This window comes from Octodon degus, unplaced genomic scaffold (assembly GCF_000260255.1).
Source record: "Octodon degus isolate 3935 unplaced genomic scaffold, OctDeg1.0 scaffold00003, whole genome shotgun sequence".
NCBI classification, from domain to species: Eukaryota; Metazoa; Chordata; class Mammalia; order Rodentia; family Octodontidae; genus Octodon; species Octodon degus.
In genome coordinates, this window is record NW_004524579.1 from 23525251 (window position 1) to 23537882 (window position 12632).

At 47.1% G+C, this 12632-nt stretch overlaps 1 protein-coding gene across 2 annotated transcripts in view; it reads right to left on the bottom strand.

Annotated features, from left to right (window-relative positions):
* Positions 1 to 12632, bottom strand: part of Loxhd1 (lipoxygenase homology domains 1) — a 175933-nt gene that overhangs the window by 72574 nt on the left and 90727 nt on the right. The window contains exons 19-21 of one of the 2 annotated variants that reach the window (XM_004623622.1): positions 9274 to 9742; positions 8647 to 8801; positions 6459 to 6592 (exon numbers count right to left, since the gene is read on the bottom strand). In XM_004623622.1, the coding sequence (XP_004623679.1) occupies positions 6459 to 6592; positions 8647 to 8801; positions 9274 to 9742 (758 nt within the window). The remainder of the gene's footprint in view (positions 1 to 6458; positions 6593 to 8646; positions 8802 to 9273; positions 9743 to 12632) is intronic. The other variant, XM_004623623.1, reaches the window with a different exon arrangement.

Sequence of the window (12632 nt, forward strand, 5' to 3'; positions counted from 1 at the left end):
TTGAACCCTTTGTGTCTCTCTGGCAAGATGTTCTCCTCCTGAATCAACTGGGTGGGTCTTGCCTCTAGCCTCTTTGCAGGGAGTTCTGCTGAAGGGTTCCCTGCTGGGCCTGCAGCCTGGGTCGAATGATGATTCCATGGCCCGGGTTGTCTCACTCACTCGCGGGGCCTGTGCTCTGGGTCTGTTCAGGATCCCGTGGCCCTCGGTCATCTCGCTCACTCGCCGGGCCTGCGCTCTGGGTCTGTTCAGGATCCCCCAGCCCTGGGTCGTCTCCTCTGCTTTGACTTTTCAAGGCCCAATGTAGATGTTGAGCTTGCGGAGTGATCTGTTTCAGGACAAGTGATTAAATTTAAATCAGGGCAGGTGATCTTCATTCTTTCTTTCCCTTCTTTTTTGAGACAGGGTCTCGGCTGTGTAGTTCAGGCTCTCCTTGAGCTCAGTAGGGAGTGCAGGCTGGCCTCAACCTCAAAGCGATCCTGCATCAGCGTCCTGAGCACTCCGGGTACACATCATTTGCACGCTCTCGAGAACTTTTTTTCTGGTCTTGAGACAGAGTCTCACTGTGTAGATTAGGCTGGTCTTGAATTCACCATGATCCTGTTGCCTCAGCCTCCCTATGTTGGGATTACAGGAGTGCACCATCCTGCCCAGCTCTCTCAAAAGCTTCTGAACAATATAACTACCTTTTTTTTTTTTTGCAGAACCGGGGATTGAACTCAGGCCCTTGTGCTTGCCAAGGAAGTACTTATTCCACTGAGCCATCTCCTTGGCCCCCTCTACCCTTTTGTTTTACATGATTATTTTCCTTACAAGTCTTCTATTGTAATGTAGTAAGTGACAAATGTAATGAAAAATGTTCTGAGTTTTCTATGCACTTTTAAACATTCATGTAATTCTTGTTTCCATCATTTACTTTATTTGTAATTATTGAAAGAATGACATTGTTGATATTTAGTTCTGAACGTGGCGTGTGGACTTGGAATTCTTCTCTCTTTCCCCTATTGGAGGCATAGTTCTTTGAACCAGTAGTCCCTTAATTAATTCCAGTTTCCTTAGATATAATGATTGAGGCCATCATAGCTGAGTGGTCCCTTATCAAAGACAAGTTAGATTTGTAATTATAAATTTGCTTTTGAAACCAAAGTGCTGGTTCCTTTCTTTCATACGTAAACAAGAATGTGTCCAGATAAATACGCTGGATTTCAGAAAACGGTAGGTGTTTGAATTGAGATTGTCATAGAAGCTGTGAGAACACCATTCATCCATGCTCATGTGTCACGAAAATGAATCCCCGGTCTTTGGGAATGCTCTTGGAAATAGAGAACTTTTCTTTTAACCTCTTCCCAATCCCTCAAAGAAATAAATAGAACAAAGCAAATATCTTGACTTTTTAAAAAATATAATGTAGACTGTAAAGAGACTACTCTGAGGTTTCAAATGAAGATTTATCTTGTACTACCTTCATAGGTTCAGGACATCTAAAACTTGTAATCTAGTATAGAAAACCAAAAAGGTATTCTCTTATTTCAAACTGCCATATGCATAAATATGTGTTACTGTAAGATATGCAGACTACTCGAGAAAATGTGATAATGCACGTGCTGGAGACTTCACTTTTTTATTGTCTTACAATGGTTGTGAAAAGTAAAATTTTAGCTTCAATATATCTACAAGGTTTTTCATATACTGTTTCTATATTATTTATGCATATCTAGAAAGATTGTGATGATAACGCAAAATATAATAAATGATATCTTTTTTAATTTTTTTTTTTTTTTTTTTTTTTTTTGGAACCGGGGATTGAACTCAGGCCCTCGAGCTTGCCAGGGAAGCGCTTATTCCACTGAGCCATCTCCTCAGCCCGAATAAATGATATCTTTGAGGACAAAAAAAAAAAAAAAAAAAAAAAAAGAACTCACCCCTGTAGTCAGTCTTGGTCTAAATCCTGGTTCTTCCATTAAGTGTTGTATGACCTTCAACAAACCCCATCACCTCTCTATGCCAAGGTTATCAGATTTAGTCCATAGCACAAGAGGACTACCAATTATCTTTGGGTTTCAGATAAGCAATGAATCACCCTTTTTGTGCCCTTTCCCCTCCCTTTGCCCTGGTGTATAAGGCCCAGTCAGGGGCTGATCCAAGGCTGGGAGGTGCTTGGATTCCAGAGGTCTGGCTTCCTCCTGGGCCCCATGTCCTGCTATGGCCCTCAGCACCTCCAAATGTCACTGCATCAGAGGGCCAGTCAGTTCCTGAGCTTGGATGGTAGGAAGGAGGTAATTTTATGCTAATAGGCAATGATTTGAAGGACGAGAGGATCTCATCCTGGGGTGATATAAGTTAAATGGCAATTAAACTAGTGTTTTTATGTAAAATGTTAAAATGCGTACTGTTCCATTTTTCAGTCTTTAAATATATGAATAGGAAAGTTAACATTTTATTCAATCAAATACAGTAACTGAGAAATAATAGGCTATAGTTCTAAATCATGACCCTTTAATGAGAGAGAAAGGAAGGGGTGGATTGGGCAAAGGCAGGGACAATGAGAGTAGGAAGTCAGTGAGGACAAGGACAGGAAGAGGGGAGCACACAAAGGAAGAGCCCAGCAGGTTACCCAGGGAGAGAGAGAGAACAAAGTCAGGCAGGCAGAATGAAGAGCACAAACCTCTCCTGCTGCATGCATGAATGCACGCAGAGCAGCCGAGCCTGGCTCTCATGGGGCCTGAGCATCCTTCTCCGCTGGGCATCTGCAACAGGGCCCTGAGGGCCCTTAGCACGCTCACGGCGCAGCCCAGGCCGACCATCTCATGTTGAATTTGCTTCTTAGACAGAGTTGCAGCTGGGCTGGGGCTGTGAGCTGGATATTTATACTGCTTGTCCCAGGGCCAACCAACACACATAGAGGGCAAGAGGAGACTGGGCCTGCTGACCGCTTCCCATCCTGCCCTCCCTCAGGACTAAGTTCCCTCAGCCTGGTCTCTGGGCCTAGGGAAGGAAGAGGTAAGAGATTTAAGGAAAAAAGGAAAAGAGAGGTGTGCAGGTGGTCGGGCCGGATTCATACCATGCTGCTTACCAAGGGCAGGGGAGGAAAAAGCAAGGACCCAAGTGAGCAAAAGTCTTAAATCAGGCGTCAGACCAAAGCTAAGTGAGAGCTGAATGAAGAATTATGAAGCCGAGTGTTGTAAAATGTAAATAGTTTCTGCGTAACTTCTCACTTTGCATATACGCTAAAGGTGGGTCAATGTCAAGTGTAAATGAGCTGGTGTAGCGAGTAATGCCGAGAGCAAGCATCTAGAGCTCAGGCACTTTAGGTCCGTGTCTCCTCTGTGGGTCCCCTGTAGGCCCTGGGGAGCACACAGAAGTTGCGAAAGAGAGGAAGTCGTCACTTGCACACTCTCACAGGAAGGCGAGAGGCCCCAACACGCCAGTTACTGGGGGGGGGGGGGTCAGATGACAAGTGACACGGGGAAAAAGAGAAGGCAGAGAGCATGCTTGTTGTCATGGAGAAGGTGACATCTGGGCAGAGATACATCCGGAAAAGCACAAAAGTGAGCCACTGGCGAAAAGAGTGCCAGGGAGAGGGGCAGAAAATGCAAAGGCCTGGTGGTGGGACAGCAGGAGATAAGGAAGATGGAGGGGCAGAGACCAGGAAGGACACTTAGGAGGGGCTGTGGGGCTGACCCCACAGGCCAGGGAGGCCACTGGAAGGGAACTGGATCTCCCCGTGGGGTGAAACAGAGCCTCTTCAGGTGTCTGAATAGAGATGTGACATGACTCTGGTCACTGGGCTGCTGTAGATAGTAAGAGGGTGTGGGGGAAGCGGAGGCCAAGTCAGAAGGCTTTGGAGGGGGCATGGAGGGTGAAGATGGGGTCCAGTTCATGTCCTCCTGAGGAGACAGCCAACTTGCTCTGCAGTGGGCTGGGGGTGGGCTGTGAGAGGCAGGCAGGGCTCTAGCATTCCAGGGTGCAAGGGGCCGGAGTCCAGGGCAGCTGGGTTCGGGGCAGTTGCAGGGTGATGTCAGTATCTCTCGTGTGTGCAGCTGCAAGGCCCGACTTCCTGAGTTCCAAAGCCTGGGGGAGCCTGGAGGCCTGGCTACTTCCTGGAAAATAGTCTCTCCAAGAGAGACTTTCTTTTGAATGTCATAATTTCATATCCATCTCCCAAAGCGGGCTGTGCCCTGACTGGCTCTTGGGATAGAGGTAGTTGAAGACAGCGCATCAGAGTCCTTAATCAGACAGGGCTGCTTATTAAAGAAGTAGAGTAGTGACACTTACAGGAAAGAAGAGGAAGGAAGAGGCAATGATGTAGAGGGAGAGCAGAAGTTGGGAGAAAGCGAAGGAAGGAAGAGGCAGGGAGGGAGGAGGGAAAGAAAGGGCCCAAAGCAGGAGGATTTCATGCACAAGAGTGACAAAAACTGTTCTTTGGGAATAAACTTAACAAGGGTAGCAGTTGTGTGCAGGAATTGTAAAGCATTACTGAGACTCATAAAGGAACAGTTGGATAAGGGGAGAAATGTACCTGGGGCGGCATTAATATCCTAAATGTGCAATTCTACACACATATGTTTAATGGCAGAACAATCAAAATTCCAGTCAGATTTTTCTTTCAAATCACTTAATGCCTCAATTTGAAAAAGGTAAGAATAGGTAATATTTTTAAATAATAATGAAAGAAGACAAATACTGACAGATATTAAAATAGATTACAAAGCTACAATAATTTTTAAATTGTTGGGCTGGACCAGAAGCGTCGAATCAATAGAACAGAATAACCTGCCAGAACCCTAAGGAGAAGCCAGAGATGTTCTCAGTTTGTTTTAGGACTATGATTGAGCCTCACTTTGTCCTTTTCAAGTTTACATGTCTTACATTTTCAGAACTGTCTCTGTGTGCATGTGCATGTGTGTGCGCGTCCAAGGGTGTTACTGGGAATTGAACCCAGGGCCTTCTTCTTGAGTTACATCCTCAGTTCTTTTCATTTTAATTTTGAGACAGTGTCTCACTAAATTGCTGACTTTCCAGGCTGGGATTAAAGCTATAATCCTCCTGCCTCAGCCTCCCAGGATGCTGGGATTACAGGTGCATGCACCACGCTCAGTCAGAGCATCCTAAGAAGTGCGTGGGGCTGCATCACAGAACCCATTTGCCACGAGAGGAAATGGCAGCCATGTTTTCAAAGCTCTTTGTCCATGGCAACCTGGAAGCTCCTGGCTTCCAGAGATGAGACTCTGGCTGAGGCCCTGGTTCCCATCTATGAGGTTGTCTTTCAGCTCTCACCTGCCACCACCATGACCTCATGGAGACTGCAGCACTGGGTCATCTGTGAGCTGTGCCTGTGTCCCTTGGGTTGCAGACAGGATGGTGAGAGCTGCATGAGGCCCAGTACCCCAGTCCTGCACAGAGGAGAGCCTGTGTGCACCAAGAAACTGCAGGCTTCAGGGCCGGAGGTGATTTAATTTAACAAATATTTATTATGTGCCCACTACATTTTAGGTGCAGGCATGCCCCCAGCAGCCCCAGCACCTACTCAGGCTTTCCTCTGCCCCCCCTGTAGTGCACAGGGAGGAGGCTTCTTTCTCCTTATTGCCTCTGGGTCCCTTCACACAAGAGGCAGTGTGGCCTAGTGGTAGGGAACACAGCACAGCCACACAGACAGTCTGCAGTTCGGGTCCTGCTCTGCCGCTTCCTGGCCCTGAGGCTGGCGCCTTCCCTCTACAGGGCAGGCTCCTTTCCTGGAGGGATCTAACGCCTGTTTCCCAGCCCAGCACAGGTGGTGGCTGTGTCTCTAGCAGGGCTACGTTTGGGGTCCACTATCTACTTACGTGCACCCCACAAGCTGAGAATGGGTTTTGCACTTCGTGGTGATGCAGGACAAGGATAACAAAGGCTAATACTTTGTGATGTGAAAATTAAAAGAAATTCAAATTTCAGCATCAAGTGATATTGAGACATAGCCACAGCCACCCACTTAGATGTCATCTGTGCTCGGTTAGCAGAGGCTGCTGCCGAGGCCCAGCGGGCCACAAAACCAGAAACTCAGCACGAACGGTTGCTGAGCCCTGGTCTGAAACTTGAGGACAAGGTGTTGGGTGTTGCTTTCTCCACGGAGAGTCCCTGGGTAAGGGTAAGGGAAGCCTGGGAATGGAGGGTAGGCTGCAAGAGGGCTGGTAGGCACTGAAGACCTGACCTCTCAGAATGCGTGCACAGGAGCTACTGGGTGGGTGCACTAGCGGACCAGCCTCTGATGGGGCACGATGCTCTGGGAAGGCAATGAGACAGAAAGGGAACTGGCAGTGCCTGCTTGGCCTACCACATGGGCCCAACCCATCCTGGTAGGGAGGACAGGTACCACAGCCGACCCACCTCTGCCTTCAGATATCATTTTATCCACCCTCAGTCTCCACTCTGAGACAGTCTTAGTGACAGGTGAAGCCTTCTGCCCTCCCCTCAGCCTCACTCACGTGGTCTCATTGTTCATGTCAGTGATGTCTATTCTGTCCAGGAACCAGCCTGGTCTGTTGCCTGTGTTGTCATGGCGAATCCGTATCTTGGTCAGAGCCCCCAGGTCAATGGCGTAGATGGTGAAGGTGTCTGTCTAGAAAAGGGGAGAGTAGCACTCAGAGACCACCCCTCCTTCCCTAACCATAGCTCTACCTTCCAAGACTTGAGCACCCAGAGGTGGACAGTAAGACCCAGAACAACCAGGGATGGGGAGGATGGACAACAGATCGCATTGGTCTGATACTTGTTCTGTGCTATTGTTTTTCTCAATCTATCCCTGCCAGGGGATATTCTACCCTCATTATATCCAGGAAGGTAGAGGGACAAGTGAGAAAGAGAGATAGAGACTGTATGAAGGTGTGTGTGTGTGTGTGTGTGTGTGTGTGTGTGTGTGTTGTGGCAAGATGCACTAGGACCTTGGGCCCGTGTGTGGACATGAGCATCATCTCCTTCAACCACACATTTTTATTAAGCACTTGCTATGAGTCAGTCCTGTGCAGATTCCAGGGTGGTTGACAGGAAGAGGGGATTTGAATTTGCTCCCCACATAGATGGACAGGTGGCTGTGAACCATGCACATGTCTGCCATCTGCACTAGAGAAGGGGACCACAATGGGATCCCCCAAATGAATAGTTTCCTTGAGTATACATGCTTTTTTAAAAAAAACTCTTTACTTTGAAAAAATATTCCAAACCTTCAGAAGATTTTCAGAAATTATACTGTACCAATAGTACAGTGAAAGTTTTCACGCCTTCATTAAATTTTGTATTTATGTGCCATTTTTGCTATGTGACTCTCTTCTCTGACTCCTCTTTCCTCTCCTCTTCTCTCCCCTTCCCCTCCCCTCCCTTCTGCTCCACTCCCTACTCCTCTCCCTGCTCTCTGTTTTTCTTTTTGAATTAGTTCAAAGTAAGTTAGCAGACACTAGGATATTTCATCCCTAAGAATTTCAGCATGGATTTGCAAAGGACAAGGACACGCATATAATCCCCGAGCAACGATCCAATTCAGGAAGTTTAACACCCTGAGCATCAACACAACACAGTCAACACCGACACAATATGGGCATCCAAATCACACAATGACGGGGATATGTCCTGAGATATATGTTGCTAGGCCATGTCTGTCATTATGCAAACATCCTGTAGTGCACTTACACAGACAAAAATGACCATAATGTTACCAGGTGACATAATCTTACGGGATTACTGTGATATATGCCCTTTGTTGTTGACGGAGTTGTTACTCACTCGTGATTGTACTATCACCTAATGTGTAGTCCATATTAAAATTTCACCAATTGTACCAGTCTTGTCTTTTACAACAATTTTTCCCCCACCTAGGGATGAAGTAGCTATGACTTTTCACGGAGAACAATGAGATGCAGAGATAAGCCCTGACCTCCACGTCATGGAAAGCCATGCTGAAAGAAAGTTGGTGGGGGAGTATAAAACAAGTAACATGCCCATAAAAATTTTAATGGACTTGACTTATTGTTTTTCTTCCTCTGGATTGAAGAGAGAACCTGGCTTTTGAATATGCAAAATCTTAAAGGACAAATATGGTAGCTTTATGTCTCATGTTTTTCCCTATGCCTGGCATTTATTTCATAGCTTCCTACTGTCTTAGGATGTAGCTAGGGCTTCCTAGCTTGTCCCTTTCTTACATACTATTGGTCTTATCCAAGCTTGCCCACTGTGAGGCACCAACAGCACACTGTTCTCAAACTGGCCACCCGCATTTTCACCTCCGCGCCTTTGCTCCTACAGTCCTGCCTTCGGCAAACACCCCCACTGTCTCTTCTTACACTGCCTGCCCAGTCTTCCCCACAGCGTCATATTAAAGAGAGCCTGCTCAGCGCCTGAGCACCTGCTGCTGGACACTGCTCTCCGGGTACTCCAAGGGTCAGCTGGCTGATGGGTCCTGTGGATTGGAGTATTGCCGTGCTTTTCAGACTCTCCCACCCTCACAAAGCACTGGTGCTTACAGAAGAGGCACTGCCGTCAGACCTAGTTGGACTGAAGGAAGCCCCTGGCTAGACGCATAGCAGACACCATGCAGGGTGGAGCTGTCAGAGGAGGATACCATTCCCCATACCTGAGCCCCCTCCCCCCAGGTACCCAGAGACCAGTGAGCACTCACTCTACCTGCCCCTGCTCAAACTTGTTGGACTTGTCTGACTTCTTCAGAGGCCGCTCGCCTGTGTCCCCATACTCCTCACCGTAGATGGTCAAATAGACGTTGGCATCAGTGCCAGCCTTGGGCACATTCCCTGTGATCACCTGGACTTCATAGGTGTTGGCTAGAGACAAAGAAAGATGCAGCACTGAGGACACAGGGCTGTGAGGTGAGCTGAAGCCCAGACTCACAGATTTATGCGGATCTTTGGGGCAGGAAGGATCTACCATATATCTACACTAAACTAACCTGAACCTGCCTCCCTTCAACCCAAGGCTTGCCTTGACCATGAGACCAAGAGCAACATTTGGCCTCAGCAACCCTCCAATCTACTTCCCCCACACTTAGTTATAAGGAACTGGATCAGAGCTCCTCCCAAAGTCAGTGATTCCTCCTGAGAGCCTTGGGACAAGGCCACTGTTTAGCTCCAAACAGAACTCTGTGGTGGCTTTTCAGATAGATGCCAGTCAGAACTATTCGAACATATAGGGTTCCCACCAATGTGGCCTTTATGTGAAGGGAGTTACCCTTGCATGGAGTTACCCTTGCCCCTCCCTGGTCCCTTTAGGGGACACATGGCCCCGCCTCAGGCTTACGCTCAGGACCCGACTGGCCCGCTGGCACCAGCTCCACGACCAGCTCATTGTCCTCCTTGTCCCGGGCCAGCCAGCGGTGGACATCAAACTTGTACTGCTCAATCACCTCCTTCATACCAGGCCCAAACTCCTCCTCTTCCTCCTCCTCCTCAGTCTCTTCCTCTTCCTCCTCTTCAGACGAGGACTCCTCTGATGAGGACTCCTCTTCCTCACTCTCATCCTCATCGCTGCCCTTCTTCTTCTTCTTTTTCTTTCTCTGCAGCTTGGCTTTCAGCCGCTCCTTCTTGAGCAGCTGCCGCAGCTTGTCCTTTTCCTTCTTCCTCCGTGCCTCTTCCTCAGGGGTCAGATCCTCCTCTCGCACTACCAAGTGCCGCAGCCACACCATGTCAACAAACCAGCTGGGCCCAAATCCGTCGCCTGTGTGCCATAGCCGGATCTTGTAGATTTCACCCACGTCTGCTGCCTCCAGCTGGGCAAAGTGTAGGGAAGTGATTGGGGTTGCCCCTGGTGTCCTCCCTGCCTCCCCAACAGAGCCAGGCCCAGAGCCTGGTGCTGGGCTGCAGCATGGAGAGGCAAGGCCTCTCCATTAGAAGCAAACCCTAGCTCCCTCTCCCCAACACATCCAGTCTTGCTCCTTAGCCTGACCTGACCCCCAAACTTATTCCCTTCTAGGCACTGTGGTGGTCAAGCTGGTCTCCCTGATTCTGTCTTCCTCTTGATCATGCATGTGTGTGCACGTGTGTACAACATACACATGTGTGTGCCCCTACACACAGAGAACTCATTCCTAGGACTCTTAGTTCCATGTCTTTGCTCACATAGTTCTCTTACCTGCCTGCCTTTATTCCCTCTTTAGCTCTCACCAAAGCTGTCCTTTCTGTCCTCGACTTTTTTATTACTTTCATGTCAGTATTAACCATGTATAACCTTTGTAACAAGCCAAAAATTAAATATTCTTTTTTAAAAATATCTTACCCATGACCCTGGAAACCACAGGCTGTTTATCTGCCTGCCTCCTCCCTAGCTGTTCAGCTGAGGCTCAGAATTTGGCTCCAGTCCTGGCCTTGCCTGGATGACCTCTTTGTCCTCTCAGGCTGTGAGTGCCATAAGAGAAACATCATTTTATGTCTCTCCTACTGGTCAGAGTGAGCACTGGCTCAAACGGTAGTGGGGATGAATCCTCAGCCTTTGATCACACTGTCATACTGTCCTGAATGCCACACTAGCAGGAAGGACCTGAAGTCTATGAGAGTTCAGGAGAAGGCTCTCATTAGGTCCTTGCTAGTGGGGATCCTCGTAAGCATCCTGATGCTGAAGAGCCTCTCACTGCATATTTAACCCTTCTTAAAACCTGTGCTTCACATGACTGACACTGACAAAGGATCTATAATCTGAGGTACAGGGTCTCAGGATAAATCCTGAGGGGATTTGACTGACCTTATCACATCCAAAAGCTACAATTCTTGTTACATAGGTCTTGCTTTATCTTGGTCCTAACCATCCGGAAGAAAAGTATAAAAATGAGGTACAAGAAATAAAGCCATGTTGTTATGCTGAGTTGTAGGGGACTCAGGTCAACAACTTCTGACATTGCCAGTCAAGTGGAAGACCCAGTACTATTATGGACTACTGGACTATTTTGGAATATTTTGCTAAGATCACACACCTATAATATTTAAATGATGGAACTAAACAAAAAAAGGGGATATAGATGAATGACCATTTTGTATCTGTGTATTCAAAATGGTTAGGATAGATATATAGCTACATTCTCTTAATTCAAGGAATAGAGGCATGTGTTCTAATAGTGTTTGTAAATAGGATATTATTTCTGCATCTTGCACAACGAATAACCACTAGGAAGGCAGTATGCAATGTGTTAATTATTGGAACTGCCCTACCAATTTGATTTGAAGCTGTCTCATTGCTATTTATTTCTCAATAAAATTATGAAAAAGAAAACCTGGGCTTACCAGTTATCTCTCCTGAGTTCCAGGGAAACTGGAGCCCAAGGCTATACCAGTGACTCAGTGTCTCATAATTCAATTCCAGACCTAGATGGGTATATCTCCTGAGCTCAAGTTTATGAACCCACACTGTGGTCAAGCCAATTCTGTCTGAAAATTTCCGGTCAAGATAGCTACTAGGGCTCAGCAAAAGCAGAATTAATCTTCAGCTACTTGGGAGGTATGTTCTGGGTCTGGTGAGGCATTTCTTCAGCCCATTAGCTTCCCATGCCCATGTTTCCTGGGTCACAACATCTCCATGACCACCTCTCTCAAAGAGACCTGCTTGTTATACCACATCCTGCCTAGCTCGGGCCACATCCACCTCTGAAAGATACACTGCTGGGTCGCATCACCATAACATTCCCTGACATTAACTCTGTTGATCATTATAGGGATGGTGAAGCCAGCCAGATATTACAAAGTTAGGTTTTAACTAAAGCTCAGAAAGTCAAATACATGGACTTAGACTTCTCAGCAGTGTATGAGGGTTTTCAACTCAATGAGGCAGCTCTGGCTCTAACATTCAGACACCTGTGACCCTGGTCTGGTTCCAGGTCAACCAAGATCTTCTCTTCTGGGTGAGATAAGGACTCTGCTGGAGGCCAATGTGTATTAGACACATAAGCATACATAGAACACTCAGTATGAACATGTTCCCTGCAACACACTTCTGCAGGTGCACATCCATGTATATGCACACACATGTGCTATCATGTCCAACATAAAATATGCATGGACCACTCAAGGGACACTTCTGATCATTGTCTTGTACTACCAACAACAGGCTCACATGCACATCCTTCTTCCTTTGATAAAGACTTTTACAAATGCAAATGAAGAGGCCCAGGACACTCAGAACACAGCATGCGACTCTGCCATCTCCCAGGTTCTGCCCAAGAAGCATGAGTTACAAACTGGGATGCATGTAGAGGACCCAAGACACCCCAGCTCTTGGGTTAAATAATTACCTACTCCAGAAATCTCAGAAATGTCAACACATTAATATGACTAGTAGAACTTTAAATGAAAGACATGCCTGAAACTATACTCTGCCTTCTCAGACTCTTATTTAACTGGTCTATGTGTGGGGTAAGCAGTACCTTTTCTTAAAGTTCCCCGAGGTGACTTGAACATGAAGCCAAGGATGAGAACCTCTGTTGTAATCCAATCCCCTCATTTTAAGCCAAAAACTCAGGTACAGGGAGAAGTGCTAATGCTCAAGTTTACAAGGCAGAAATTGGCCAAACAACCAAGTACTCAATCCCGGTTAAAAACTCTGCACCTTCAGCTGTGCCCAGGAGCCCTCAGGAAGCCAAGAGAATCCCTGTCCAACTTGTCCTCAGCTGGCTG